Consider the following 15,774-nt stretch of genomic DNA (forward strand, 5'->3'; position numbering starts at 1 on the left):
CGCCTATGCTACAAGGATGTGGGGGCGGTTTAATGAGACCACGAAAGCAGTGTGTAGGAGTGAGACTTCCAGAATGTCAGTACAAGGAGCTTGACAAATCCTCTCCCCGCAAAACAATGACAGAAATGGATACAGTTTTCAAAAACAACAACTTTGATACTCTGGAAATTGAGCAAGGGGATGCAGCAAACTGAGAAACATTTATTCAAGAGAAACTACTGGGCCTTTAAGAAGAGTGGGAGTTTATGGCAATCATGGCCAAGACCCTTCCACTCTCCACTAAGCTCTGTCACTGCAGAGGTCCTACCAGGGCGAGGCAAGCTGTGAAAACCATCCACTTTGCTGCCAGAAGGGGTCCACTTACAAGGATCAAAGCAAGGGGAAATGCCACACCCAGGAACACTGTCAGAAGCAGTAGTGCTCTTGGCAGCAAACAAATGGAGAAAGTCAATGGCACAGCCAGCCTAAGACTGTTACCCTGAGAGGGGCAAGCAATGGGCCAGTGACTAGCCAGGTCCCTATAACAAGGAGCTATAGGGAATAGGACAGTCATAGTGGGCCTTGAGCACCTCCCACAGACTCCTGGCAATCTGGAAGGCTACACGCATGCACGGGAGGGACTGAGAGAGCCTTAGGCATGTACATAACCCTACCTAAATATAAGGCCACGTGCACAGGCAGAAAACACGTGAAAGAGCCACACAGAAAGCAAAATCTGTGGCACACTGTAAGTGCCCGAATGTCGGATCCATTTTCCAACCCACACAGAGGACCGTAAGGATTAGATAAAAGCTTCACAGATTCAAAATGTTTGACCACAACCTCTCCTGACCACTAAGCTGTGCTGACACAGGGGCAACTCTTGAGAAACCAGTTTATAATAAAAACAAGAGTGAAACAAACTGAAAAGAGATGGCAGCAGTCTCACAACGTGGGGGAGCCAGACTCCATAACCCTAGTTCAGATAAGTTACCAAGTAACTGGGAGAAGAGCAGCATTTAGAGGCAGTTTTATATTATTGAAAATGGCCAGCTTTCAACAAAAAATTACCAGGCACGCAAAGAAATTGGAAAGTGTGACCTATACCCAAGAAAAGCAAAAAGCAGTCAACAGAAACCCTCTGTGGGCTCGGATGCTGGACTTAAAGACTTCCAAGCAGCTCTTACGATGCACATAATGTATCATGCCTGGCACATGCTAAGTTTCAGTAAGTACTAATAACTGGTAGAGGTTCTGAGGTTATAAGCCCCTCTGGCGCTGTGGAGTGATGACACACCCTTCACCTTTACCATTCTAGGCTCAAATTACGAGTCCTTCAATGTACCTGGGAGAAACCCAATTCATGCCTCCACCTGCAGAATCCTTTTGTGTCCTAGAATTTTGCACAGAGCTCTCTCTCCAATGTTCAATAAAAAGCACACAGTCTGACATCTCACGTTAAGCTGAACATGCCAGACGAGCAGCGGAAGACTCCAGGAACCACAAAGAGCCATGGCTGGGAAGAGCTTCCCCAACTCAATCCTCAGCAGGTAGTGTGCTGCAGGGAACCCACGTCTGTGGAGACAGATGCTCTCCTAGTACACCGTTTGGCTGCTGTCAGTACAGCACCTTCTCCAGGAAACCCACACCATGACCCAACGGCTGCCATGTGTTTGGGCACCTACTATGTGCCAGGCACTTTGTTATGCCCTATCACATGTTGTCCCTGGTCACACAGCTATCAAGCATCATGGGGCACGGATGAATGGAAAGAGAGACGGCAGATACCAGGATGTGAACCCAAGTCTGTCTGACTCTAAACCACATGCTTTTAACCACTGAAAACTCTCACTCACACACTGATCAAATCATTCCATAAGGGTGGGGACTCTATCTCTGTTCTTTAACTCTATAGGCTCAAGACTGTAAATAGAATGTCTGGCACAAAGCATAAACTATATGGACGAACGTATAAATAACACACACACATATTTATATAATTGGGTTGGTTAACACAGAATGGAAAACATGTAGAGTTATTAAAACAGTAGACCCAAACTGGAGGGGGACAGCAAGGTGAGAAAGAGAAGGATGATGAATAAATTCCAGAGGGCTAAGGCTATGGAAGGCCCTGTAAAAATCGTTTAGCATCATGAGACGGACAGCTCCCTCTCTCCCTCCCCCCACCCCTCTGCCCCAGTCACGGGCTCACAGGGGCCTCTTCCCAGCAGAAAAGGACTCTGAGACAAATTCAGAGGAAATCGGGAGTGTCTACCAGGGTCTAAGACAGAAGAAGAGTGGCTGCCTTTGAGAAGACAGACTGGCATGCCTTAGGTGTGTTCAGATCAAGTCCCCAGGGACACAGATTTGGTTGGCTAAAATCAATCATCGCTGTAGACTCAGGGGAAGACGGTGGGCCCAGGGCTTTCCTATCATGGGATCAGGGAGACTTAGCGATTCCTGCCTCAGCAGCAGAGAGACTGAAGGGACCAGAATCTGGGATACCGCCAAGGTGAACCGAATGAGCTCTTCCAGGAACCTGCCTGAGGTCACTCTGGGAGGGCTTCAGTGTGGGTTAAGGCATAATCTTAACCAGATGGGACAACCTGGGAGAGAGGAATGGGACCCACGATGGTTAGAGATGGGGAAACAGGGTCATTTTGGAGACCGGAGCAGGTGCCTGGGTGTCTAGAAGAGATGGGCATCCTCAACGGCTGGAAGTCAGCGTGAGAACACTGCTCCCTATAGAGGGCCAAGGAATGGCCAGAGTGGACTTGACTTCCTTCATAGTTTTGCTTAAGCCAGTTCAAATAATAACGATCTGGTCTTCAAAGCTGTGCTCCTGCTGATAACCTTTTGGTCAACCATCACCGACCACCTGATAAAGCCCAGACTCTATCTCTGCTAACAGTGACCGTGGTCTGGCCCCTGCCAACAACCTCAGACCCTTTTCTTGACACTTGGCAGCATTTATGCTCCAGCCACACTAGATTAGCCACGTAACCTCGTGACTCTGGATCTCTGTACATGCTGTTCCCGATGTGGCTTGCCCTGTACTTTCTCTTACTTGATTCCTCGAAATTGTCCCAGAAAGCTCAACTCAATCATCATCTGCTCTGAGGTGTCTTCCCTGAATGTCCCACCCTCACCCCTGCTGCAAAAATCCGAAGTTTTAGATGTGTTTCCTGGGGCATCCCAAAACTATCCCTCTGTCTGGAAATTACTCATTTTCATCTTTCTTCCCCACGAAGCTGTGTTCTGTTCATTCCTGTCTCTCTGGCAGCTAGCACAGGGCCTGGTGCAAAGGAGGCACCTGGTTACAGCTGGATGGGATCAATAATAATTATTTTAAATTAACATCACAGATAGCACATTCTATACAAAACTTCACCAAATACTCTGTCTTCAAAAGGCTCCCGTTCGGAAGTCCTGTATGAACATGAACAGATGCTCACCAGCCCTGACCATCAGAGGACTGCAAGTCAAAACCACGAGATACCACCTCCCACCCATTACGATAACTAATGCAAAACAAACAGAAAACCCAGTAAATAACAAACATTGGCAAAGATGTGGAGAAACTGGAACCCTCGTTGGGGGGAATAAAAATGATGCAGCCATTACGGAAAACAGTTTGGAGGTTCCTCAAAAAATTAAACATAGGATTACCATATGATCCAGCAATTCCACTTTGGGTATATACCCAAAAGAATCAAAAACAGGGTCTCAAAGAGATATTTGTACACTGTGTTCATAGCAGGGTCATTCAGAATAGCCAAAAGGTGGAAGCAGTCCAAGTGTCCACTGAGAGAGGATGGATAAACAAAATGCTGTACTACATAAACACAATGGAACAGTACTCAGCCTTAAAAGAAAGAAATTCTTCTTTTAAGAATGTGCTGCAACATGTGCTACAACATGGGTGAACCCTGAGGACATCATACTGCGTGCAATAAGCCAGTTACAAAAGGACAAATACTAGGGCTTCCCTGGTGGCGCAGTGGCTGAGAGTCCGCCTGCCGATGCAGGGGACATGGGTTCGTGCCCTGGTCCGGGAAGATCCCACATGCCGCAGGGCGGCTGGGCCCGTGAGCCATGGCCGCTGAGCCTGCGCGTCCGGAGCCTGTGCTCCGCAACGGGAGAGGCCACAACAGTGAGAGGCCCGCGTACCGCAAAAAAAAAAAAGGACAAATAGTAGATAATTCCCCTTATGTGAGGTCCCTAGAGCAGTCAAATTCATAGAGACAGAAAGCAGAATGGTGGTTGCCAAGGGCTGGTTGGGGGGCGGGGGATGGGGAGTTAGTGTTCAATGAGGACAGCCTCAGTTTTGGAAAACGAAGAGTTCTGGAGATGGATGGATGGGTCCAGGGATGGATGGATGGCCGTGGTGGCTTCACAACAATACAAACGTACTTAAGGCCACTATGCTTAAAAATGGTTAAGTATGCTTGAAAATGGTTAAGATGGTAAATTTTTTTTTTTTTTTTTGCGGTACGTGGGCCTCTCACTGTTGTGGCCTCTCCCGTTGCGGAGCACAGGCTCTGGACGCGCAGGCTCAGCAGCCATGGCTCACGGGCCCAGTTGCTCCGCGGCACGTGGGATCTTCCCGGACCAGGGCGCGAACCCATGTCCCCTGCATCGGCAGGCGGACTCTCAACCACTGCGCCACCAGGGAAGCCCGGTAAATTTTATGTTATATGTATTTTACCACAATAAACAGTAAAAAGCCCTATGTGAGGAATTTGAGAGCCTGAGTTCAAATCCCAGCTCTACCACTGCCCCACTGCCCAGCTGCGGGGGTGACAGCCTCATCTGCCTCTGCTGTAAAATGGGGATAATTCCCAGAGCAGGGAGGCTTTATCTACTGAGGGCCGTGACCTTTCACATTACGCCTGATATTTCGTGATGAGGGTCTGTGCATCTGTGGTAAAAGGCACACACTATTTTTGTTTCAGGAGTACAACATATCCACCAGGGACCCTCCAAATGAGAGTACTTCACTGGGAAAGAGCCTTGTTTAAGCACCACGTGCGTGTTGGGCACACAAGGGATGCACCAAGGCCCATTTCACACCCTGACAATGAATTCCCTCTGCTGCTGTCTAGTGTCTAATGATAATATTGACCTTTTCTAGCTGTCAAACTTGTCTTATTAAATCCTGAGGTCTTAAATGCTTTGCACACAGAGGCTGACAGTTTGCCCACCCGAGCACGTGTTCATGTATAATTCATGGCATCTCATGTTGCCTGGCAAATGAATATTTATCAGCTTTTTCATAAGAGGCAGGATGGCGTTTCCTTTTGTTGCTACCAAAATCCTATGCTGCAGCAAATGAAATTTGTGAGCAAATAAAAAGAGAATAAGAAGCAGCAAAAACTCCCAAGTCCATTCCACTTGTAATTTTCCACTTTCCGAGGCCTCCAGCGAGTGTATGGAGGTGGCTTCGGTTTGGCTACAAGAGAGAACTGCTGAGTCGTCCAGAATAGAAATGCCTCCATATGCTACCCCCACTGCCCCCGCAGACAGCTCCCCCACGCCCCACTTCTGTGCTGTTTTCAACTGCAGAGGAGCCCAAGCCCCTTTCAATGGTTCCATTCCAGATGCTCTGAACGGAGATTAAGACTTGGGGGGGTGACCTAGGATAAAGAACCCCAATGAAGCTTGGTACAGAGTGGCTGGTGGCACCCAGCCAGGCAGAGTTTCGTGGTTTCCAAGATGGGTCGGTGGGGATAGCCTTGCTCCACACCAGCTTGGGTCTGAGGTCCCCTCCCCACGGTGACTCAGGAGGGCCACAGAGAAATGCCGCCTTGTCTGCAGGAGGTGGCCTGTGCCCTGGCCCTTGCTGCAGAAACGAGCCCAGAGAGGACTTAAGAATTGTGACTCTTTTCACTCTTCTTGCCTCACGACTCAGTGAGCTCAGGCATGCACGGGCACACTCACTTGGAGGGGGAGTTTCAACACGGTTGTGAATATCCAGCCTGTGTGGCTTGGCTGCCATCACTCTGGCCTTGAAAGATGATGATGGTGGTGCTGATGCTGCTGACAGCAGTTCATATATAATGAGCCCTTATTATATGCCGGGCCCTACGTCAAGCACATCAATTACACGATTACATACAATCCTCCAAACGCCCCGCTGGAGTTGGTATTATTGTTGTTCCTATTTTACAGATGAGGAAACTGAGGCAGAAAGATGGATTCACTCATTTAAGTTCACACAGCCCCAGCTGGGAGTCAACTGCAGGTCTGTTTGACTCTGGAGCCCAGGCTTTCTCAAAGGCACTCCCTGGAATCAAGAAATTTGGGTTCAAGGACAAAAGCCATGAATGCTCGGCTGTGTGGCCTCAAGGGAATCTCCATGAGCCTACGTCTCCTCATTTATAAAAAAGATGTAACAGCTCTTGTTTTGCAGGGCTGTTGTGAGGATGCACTAGCGCTTTGCAAATTCTGAAGAGCTCTATCATTGATTAGCCGGTGGCCATTCTCAATAGAAACATTTACCGAGGCTTTGGCACTAGGGGTGAAGACTTCCGGCTCCAGAAGTTTACAGTAGAGATGGAGAAAGGAGATACCCAGGGGCAGAAATAACAAGGTTACGTACATGTATTCATTCATTCATCCAACGGGAAATTTATCGAACACTTGCTGTGAGCTAGAGAACACACAGGCAATCTGTGTATAATTTCAGATAAGGATAAGTGCTATGCAACTATTAAAACAAGATGATGTGATGGAGAAGAGCATCTGAGCCAAGATCTGAATAGCAAGATGACAATGACACTGGCCAGGCAAGGACTGGGGAGAAAAGCGCTCCAGGCAGAGGGGACAGTTAGTGCAAAGGCCCTGAAGTGGGTGTTTGGGACCACAGAGTCCTCTTTTCATAGACTGTATCTCAGGGTGCTGGTGCCGAGGGGAACACTCCTATGGGTGGGAATGACGACTTTTCGTCTTGCTAGGAGCCCCCCTGGCTGGGACTTGCTCTTTTCGTGGCTCTAATTCTTTCCCTGCACTTCCTCATGCAGGGTTTCAGAAGGACCATTCTGGGGTAGGCAGTGTCCTAAGTGACACGGCAGCGGGCGAAGTCTGGAGCAGGGGTCTGAGTCAAAGCTCATGCCACCGTCACCTTAGCCCCCAAGGCCCAGCTCTCGGATCCCGGCTGCCCCAGCTGCCCCCGGGGCCATCCCTACAGAACAGAAGCACTGGGGCCTCCACCCCCATCACCTGGCTCCACATACCTTCTTCTCATCCACTCTCTCGGGGGCCGACTTGAGCTTCTTCATGAGCAGAGGGTCCAGCACCTGAAATCTTCGGCGGAACTGAGTGAGCCCCATGTGGTCAGCGTAGCCTGGGGTGGGGGGAGCAGAAGAACAAAGAATCCAAGTGAGAAGCCCAGCCCAGGGGTCCAGGGGTCTGCTCCCAGCCTCGCTACTCACTGTGTGCCCTCACGTCTTAGGGCCTCAGTCTCCCCATTTGCTAATTTAAGAAATTGGGTTCAATCAGCATTTCCCAACTGCATTCCCCAGAACAAGGACCCTATAAAAGGCTCCAATGAAAGTTCGAAAAAGCTGCCCCCTCATCTGCTTCTCCGAAGGTCACAATCTGTGTGAGCACTGACGTCAAAGGCTCCAGACCCTCTGCAGGGAATTTGCCCTGATTAGCTTCGCTTAACCCAGAGTTCTCCAAACCTGCTGGACCATGGAAAAAAAATTTTTTTTGGTTTAATATTTTTTACCGCCCCACAGACCGCATGTGGGAAATGCTGCATCAGACGGTATCTACATGTTAAATCTAACATGTAGGATGGACACAGCTGCACCCTTCTGTGTGGGAAGTGGCATCTGAAAAGCTACTGAGAGAAGGTGACGTCTGAGCTGGCCTTTGAAGGGCCGTGAGAGTGTGCCAGGGGATTTGGTGTGGAAGGGAGTCCAGGCAGAGGGAGCCACGGCAGGAAAATACAAGGTCTGCTTCACAGTCATCGCAAAAGCAGTTACTGAGCTTTTACGTGTGCAAGGCACTAGGATAACAACTTCCTTGTGTTACAGACACTCTGGGGACTGTATTATTACACCCATTATATAGATTGGAAATTGAGGCCCAGAGAGTTCAAGCCACGTAGCCCAAAGTGAAGTGAACCCTTACTCTCCCAGATGGGATCCAAACCCAGACAGAGATGATAACGAATCCAGTGAGAGTAACCAACAATGAGGTGAAAGACAAGCAGGGACTGGGTCCCCAAGGAACTTGACATCAAATTCCAGACCTCGAAGCTTGGACTTCATCCTGGATACCAGGGGCCTGGTAGATCCTCAGTTGCCTTAAAAAGACCCCTCAAGTGGCTGGATGGGAGAAGGTCTGGTGAAATCTCACTCCATTTTGAGACTGCACTTTACAATAAGCCAAATGAATGAACCATGAGGAAGAGTCATGGTGGGTACATGTGGCAAATCCATGAAGCCTTCCTGGGGGAAGAGGAGGGTTTCAGGCCAGGTTGGAAGGATGCTGACCGCACAGAGACCTGGGGGCTGGGAGGTTACAGGCCTGTCCTTTTGAGTCAGACTTACTTGGGTTCGTATCTCTCATCTGCCCTGATTAGCCCTCTGACAAGCGACAAATGACCCTATTTCTTTGAGATTCAAGTTCTTCACTTGTCAGATGAGAGTAATAAGATCTCCTGTCACACAGTCACGATGAGGATTAAATCCAATGATGACTGTAATATTGGGCTGGCCAAAAAGTTCGTTCGGGTTTTGCTGTGCCGCCCCGAACGAACTTTCTGGTTAAGCCAATAAAGGAGGCTAATGTGCTTTGAGCACTTTCCCAGGTCCAGGCACTTTTCTGTTATTCCCTTACTAATTCATCAACCCACTGGACAGCTCTCTGAGACCTGAGCTATCACAGGAGATAAAAGGCAGGCACGATCTAGGGACCTGCAGCATCAGCCACAGTCAAGCCCAGGTCAACTGGCTCCAGAGTCCGACCTGTGCCCACCAGTCTGCCCCATATGTAACGTTCGCTGAGCGTTTACTCTCCTCCAGGCATTGTGCTAAGGGCTTTGTGAGAACAACATCAATTAGTATGCGTAACCGCAGTGCCCAGCACATCGTAGGTACCTGAGAAACAGCGTATGTATGTGTGCATCATGCGTGCATGTGTGTGTGAATTCAGGCACACCTGACATGCTGCAGGTTCAGTTCCAGACCACTGCAACAAATCAAACATTGCAATAAAGCATCCCCAAAACTTTCTGGTTTCCCAGTACGTATAAAAGTTACCTTTAGACTATACCATATTCTTTTTTTTCAATGTTAAACTCATCTTTTTTTAATATTTATTTATCTATTTATTTTGGCTGCGCCGGGTCTTAGTTGCAGCACACGGGATCTTTGTTGCGGCATGCGAACTCTTAGTCGCGGCATGCGCGCAGGATCTAGTTCCCTGACCGGGGATCAAACCCGGGCCCCCTGCACTGGGAGCGTGGAGTTTTACCCACTGCACCACCAGGGAAGTCCCTAGACTATTCTATTAAGCATGCAATACCATTACATCTAAAAAACAATGTACATACTTTAATTAAAAAATACTTTATTACTAGTATTTTCCTGTTGAATTTTATAATTACTTTATTTTTACTAAAGGGTATTAATTGAATAAGTAAATTGATACACTATAATTCTGTGTTTTTATAAAAATAAATTAATAATTTAAAAAAATACTTTATTACTAAAAAATGTAACCGTCATCTCAGCCCTCAGCGAGTTGTAAATTTTTGCTGGTGGTGGGTTGGAAACATTGCAAGAATTACCAAAATGTGACACAAAGTGAGCAAATGCTGTAGGAAAAAGCGGTGGCAACAGACTGGCTTGACACAGGGTTACCACAAGCCTTTGATTTGTAAAAAAGTGCACTCTCCGTGAAGCGCAATAAAGCAAAGCACAGTAAAACATCTGCTCGTGCACACGCTACATGTGCACAGATTCCAAATCATAACTATGTGACACGTGTATGGATCTTTGTATGCTTGTAAATACTGCTTGTATGGTGTGAGACAGAAGTGACTCAGAGCAGAAAACAATGAGGAGGGCTTCCCTGGTGGCGCAGTGGTTAAGAATCCACCTGCCAATGCAGGGGACATGGGGTGAGCCCCGGTCCGGGAAGATCCCACATGCCGCGGAGCAACTAAGCCCGTGAGCCGCAACTACTGAGCCTGCGCTCTAGAGCCCGTGAGCCACAACTACTGAGCCCACATGCCTAGAGCCCGTGTTCCACAACAAGAGAAGCCACCACAATGAGAAGCCCGCGCACCGCAACAAAGAGTAGCCCCCGCTCGCCACAACTAGAGAAAGCCTGCACAGCAATGAAGACCCAATGCAGCCAGAAATAAATTAATTTAAAAAAAACAACAAGAAAACAATGAGGAAATGAACCAGGTCTGGGAGACAGAAATTTGGGAAGTTATACCACAGGACTTCAACCCTTCACTGAGCTGGAAGCTCCCTCCAAGTCGGGCGGCGCTGAGAACGCAGAGGGCGGACCCGCAGGGAGGAAGGGGACGCTGACCCATGCCTGCACGCAGGGACTCTAACCCACGGGCCAGGATGCCTCCGGCCGGCGGGGCACAGTCGATCAGCCACGGGCTGTGACCACCTCGCTCTTCCCGTGCGACAGTATCTGTCTTCTTATGCCTGTGGTTGCATGGACCAGTGGGAAAATCAATGTGATGCTGAAGGGAGCAAGGGGCTCATCTTTGCTTCCAGGTGCTCCCGGCTTCTCCGTCAACTACCTCATGCCCAGGGTTCCGTATTAACACGGTGGGAGGCCACGGGGGCAGCGACCACAAGCTGAGGCGTCAGTGACCACAGGAATATTAAACAAATGGGTGCCCACCCAGACTCCCCGCCAGCCCTGCCGCCCCATCCGCTGACTTCGCCTGAGCTGTTTCTGGCTGGGAGGGGAATCCAAGGGGTGGCCTATGGGGTCTCAGAGGCAGAAGAGAATGGGAAAATTTCAGATCAAACTCAACTCACAAGATGAGCTAATGGGGGAACCCTGGTGCGTGCTTGCTTTCTCGAATACAGGCCTGACACTTCGTTCCTTTGGCTGAAACCCCTTATTCCCCTATCACTCCATCACCTCCTCAGCTGGACCCGGGAAAGCCAAACTTCCAAAGACAGCATTCACAGGCTGTCTCTCCTGGTGGATCCGCCCCTCATCTCCCACAATCCCCCACTCATTCTGAACCCGATTCCCTGAAAACCAAGGCTCCTCCATGCCTCCCTGCCTGTGCTTACGGTGATCCCTCAGCCAAGCTCTTCCTCTCCCTGCACCAGCCAGAGGTGAGCTACCTGCTTCTTTCCAAGACTCAAATAAGACGTTATCTCCTCCAGGAGGTCTTTCCAGTCTCCCTGCTTCCTCCTCTGGGCATCCCCATGTGACACACGCCCTGGTCCCATCATGGACCAAGCTTGTTTCCACACGGATCTCCCAAACCAGGCTGAATGTCTTGAAGACCAAATATTAATCGTTGTGGAAATTTCACCCTATACTCCAAGGCAAATGCCCCTGAGATGTTTGTTGTTGAAAGGAAGATGAGTAAGACACACCCGTGGCCTTCCAGGAGTTCACAACTAAGTCAGGAAATAAGATGGGCTTTGGACTCAAAGAGACCTCCGCACAAACCTAGGCTCTGCCGCATCCCGCTGTGTGACCCTAAGCAAGTCCCTTCTCCTCTCTGAGCCTCAGTTTCTTCATCTGTAAAATGGGGTAATCATAGCTCCCCCCTCACGGGGCTGCTGGGCAGTTTCGACGGGATGCTGCATGGAAAGCTCCTGGCAAACAGCTGATGCTCCTGTCCCTCGGCTGTCACTGGTCCAGGAGCGTGTCCCAGGAGTCAGAGACAAGGTGCTCGCTCCCAGGCTGCCTCTTACCTGCCCTGTGCAGGCGCAGCGCCTCCAGGATGTAGGACCCTGCAAGCTGCACCCTCAGTGCCGGGATGTCCAAGGGCAGGGACCCGCCTGCCCCGGGCTTGTCTCTACCAGGCTGCGGTGGAGTCAGAGACCCCTGCCCGCCTCTGCTCTCCACCACTGGGCTCGGCACCAGGCAGTGGATGAAGTGTAACTGAGACCGTCTGATCACGCTGATCAATGCATCCTAGGACAGAGAGGAGACGGGGTTGCGGTCAGGGCCAGGGTGAGACAGACAGGGGTCTGAACAGTCCCCAAAGGTATATGCAGTCTGGCCTGGGCATCTCTGTGGGGGCCCTATGTCCTACACCAAGGACCTCCTATCCATGGCCTGATTTGTACTCGTGAGAAATAAAGGACCTTTATAACAACCCTTATTATAACAGATGGAGAAATTGGGACATGGCGAGGACAAGCGAGTGGCCTAAGGCTGCATGGACCACTCACCAAAAAGGAAGACTAGAACCCAGGACCTGGTCTGTGGGCTTTTCCAGTATAATATGCTATGAGTCATTTCTTCAAACCAATCCTTCCCACATCCCACCCTCCTGAGCTCAGCCTGACTCAGCCTGACCACTTGTTTTTGGATCAAGGTGTCCAGGTGACATCTTTACAGCCAGTGCTGGATCCTGCCGCCTCCCCTATGGAGAGCCTAGAGGTAAACATGCAGGCCTGCGAGGTGAGGAAGGCGGGCGGGGCTGGTCTGGCCGTGACATTTGTCACCTTGGTCAAGAGGGCAACTGCGGTTCCTGCAAACTTCCTGAAGCGGCTTAAGTTAAACCAAGGAGCTGAGGCTTTGGCCTCAGACTGGGACGGATCACTTTCCACCAAATTTCCTTGCTTCCCTGAGCCTCGGTCTCTTCCTTGGGGAAACGTGGGTGTTGCCCACCCCTTCAGGCTCGCTGGGGAGCTCAGAGATGATGTGGGTGGGTAAGCCACCCTGGAGGCGGGCAGTGAGGCCACGACCCCACGGGGACAGGGCCCCCACTCACCATCTGAAGCTTGATCTGGGAGCACGGGGCCTTCCTCTTCACCGCGGCCAAGCTGCTGGCAAACGTCCTCCTCACCGCGCTGCTCCTCTGCTGGGCCTGCTGGGAGGTGCCCTCCAGGCCGGCCACGGCCCGGCACACAGGGGACAGCTTGGCCCGGGACTGGAACAGGCCCCTCAGCTCCTCCCTGGCAGGTAGGAGGGGAAAGAGAGAGGTGCTTCAGGGGGCTCACAGGGCGGAGCAAAGGGGACCCCCCTTGCCTCCTAAACCCTCCCCTCGAATCATACCCTAACTGCCTACTCTGTTCATGGTTCCTTCTGCCACACAAGCCTTTGCTCGGTGACAAATGTCAGCCCCTTCCTCCATGCCTCTCTCCCTCCCCTGACCTCAGAGCAGCTTTCCTTCTACTGGACATTTCCGTCACCTACGTACCTGCAGGAATTCTACCCCGCCTGCACTTCCTTAGAGGGAAAATCATCTCGGTTATCCCGAGAACAGGTCCAGTACACAGCAGGTGCTTACTGTGCTTGTTGTCGAACAGACAGCCTGAGCGCCAGGCAGACCCTACTGCGCCCTAGGAGGAAGCGGGGGCCCAGAGGAGGACCCGTGCCTCTCTGGTCGCACCAGCCCATCCCCTCCAGTGGACACCTGCGGGCACCTTCCATCGCTCCCTGCAAGTCCGGGCCCCACGCCGGTCCCAGCCCTCAAGACCCATTATCCACCCACCTCTACGCCTACCCGACTGTCCAATATTAAGGAAATGAGTCTTGCCAGCTGCACCAAGGGTGCTGAGAGAGGTTAGATGCATGGCAGAGCGCACAGACTAACAATGGCTTGAATACACTCACGCTGAAATAAAAATCTGGGGAGGGAGCAGTGGGGGGCGTGAAGCCCCTGGAAGCAGCAGCCCTGAGAGCAAAGGGTGTCGGCACCAAGCCCTGGTACAGGGAGAGAAGGTCGGGCCCACAGCCCTGACCCCTGCACGAGGACTGCCCCAACTGTGGGGTTGGGAGACCTGACTTCTGGTCTCCAATTCACCTTGTGCCTTGGGCAGTCACGTGTCCTCTTTGGACCTCCAGTCCGTATATATAAAGCGAAAGCTGAGTGGGCATGAGAACCTCCTGGGAAGCCCCACCTGAGAGACTAGATGGGCCCAGGAATGAGAAAGCGACACCAGCAGTCCTGGTGCATCAGCGACCTTGGCTGCCGAACCATATGCTAAGAAAAAGCACCGTTTGCTCTCAAAATCACCAACGCTTGGCTCTCAAGCCTGCAAGACACCCTGCTGGGATTTACCTCCAACCTGCCGTGCTCTCTCACCTCCAAGCACACGCTGCTCCTTTTCCCCAGAACGTCCCCCACTCACCAGGCCATCTGATCAACCAAGGTGTGCCCGCCCTTCCCTAACCCTACACCCCTCGCTCAGCTTGAGCCACGGGATTTTAGAGCAGAAGGGAAATTTACAAGGCCACAAGACGTGTGCTGAGGGCCAGCTATGAACCAGGCTCCTTAACAAGCCATCTGTTATGTTACATCACCAAAGCCTGACAGCACACGTGTAAGCTTGGCGGCATCATTCCCATTTCTCAGATTGTGAAACTGTGACCCAGCTCACGCAGTTTGAAAAAGGGAAAAGCAGCCTTTGTACATTTACCTGACTCCAGAGCTGTGCAACATGGCCTTGCCCGACAAACCCTTATGTCATGACGGAAAAAGCGAGAAACCCAGAGGAGGGAAAGGGACTGCCCACAGTCACCCAGGTGACACGGGGCAGGGATGGGACTTGACCCAGGTCTGCTGGCTCCCCACACAGCCCTCCATGTGCTCTTTACCCTTCCTTCTGCCCCATCCCCTGACTTGATCTCTCTCCAGGAGCTGTGCGCCCCTGAGCCCCCCCAGATACAGGCTTTCCGAACAACTCTGACCACCTAGACCCAAATCGTATCCCGGCTCTGCCACTTTTTTCTTTTGCTATGTGATCAAAGGCGAACCACTTGGCCTCCTGGGGCCTCAATTTTCTCATCTATAAAATGGGCCCAGGGATACAGTTGTTGTAAGAATTTTAAAAATGCTTATAAAGCGTTCACCCTGATGCCAGGTGCGTAGCAGGTGGTTAGTAAATGTTGTGGTCTGAGCTTCACTCGCGCGCACGCACGCACGCACACACACACACAAACAAGCATTTCCCAAAAGCTCTTTGAAGTCAAAGCAGCCCTCTGCTAGCACTTCTGAGCAGAGCAGTCAAGAAATGCAGTGAGCTTTTTTTAATGCTACAAAACATTATCACTTTGGTTTTACGACCCCCTAGTTTGAAGATGTCCATAGAAGTCCTTCCAGTCACCTCATCTATCAGATACTTGATGAAAGGCCAGAAGCCAAAATAAGAAGTCACAGCTTCCTAGCTTTTGTTCCACTTCCCCAGAAGGCCAGCTTTTCTCCTCAGCTGGACTCAGGCTGGCCCTGGGAGACACTGAACTGCTCCTATTTGAGTCCGGGTCTTTGCGTCATTAGGGAGGGGTTCCTGTACTGCTCTCCATCACTGCGTTGCTGTGACTTCACGGCCCCAGCACCTCGAATGCCCCAGCCCGTCCCAAGCCCTGGCCAGGCTCACCTCTTCGACTGCTGCAGGATCTGGGGGGCGTCCAGGGCCGAAAGATTAGGCTTGGCCCTGTGGAGCCAGCCCGTGAGGTCATAGCGCACGGGGTCGTGTCCCAGCTGGTGGGCGATCTCGCACTGCAGGGGCTGCTCACAGGTCCGGAGAGCAGAGGTCCCTGAAAGCAGATACAGGGCATGAGTCTTGGGACCTGGTGGGGACACTCTGTCATCATTTGGCATCACTGAGAACA

The 15,774-nt window shown here is 51.0% G+C and overlaps 1 protein-coding gene across 2 annotated transcripts in view; it reads right to left on the reverse strand.

The window, feature by feature from the left end:
* MYO18B (myosin XVIIIB) overlaps positions 1 to 15,774 on the reverse strand; it is a gene marked incomplete at both ends in the record, with an annotated part of 217,752 nt that overhangs the window by 134,941 nt on the left and 67,037 nt on the right. For both annotated transcript variants that reach the window (XM_082853194.1, XM_082853193.1), the window contains 4 exons: positions 7,215 to 7,324; positions 11,904 to 12,126; positions 12,932 to 13,115; positions 15,540 to 15,699. In XM_082853194.1, the coding sequence (XP_082709320.1) occupies positions 7,215 to 7,324; positions 11,904 to 12,126; positions 12,932 to 13,115; positions 15,540 to 15,699 (677 nt within the window). The remainder of the gene's footprint in view (positions 1 to 7,214; positions 7,325 to 11,903; positions 12,127 to 12,931; positions 13,116 to 15,539; positions 15,700 to 15,774) is intronic.

This window comes from Leucopleurus acutus, assembly GCF_964270905.1.
Source record: "Leucopleurus acutus genome assembly, chromosome: 13".
NCBI lineage: Eukaryota > Metazoa > Chordata > Mammalia > Artiodactyla > Delphinidae > Leucopleurus > Leucopleurus acutus.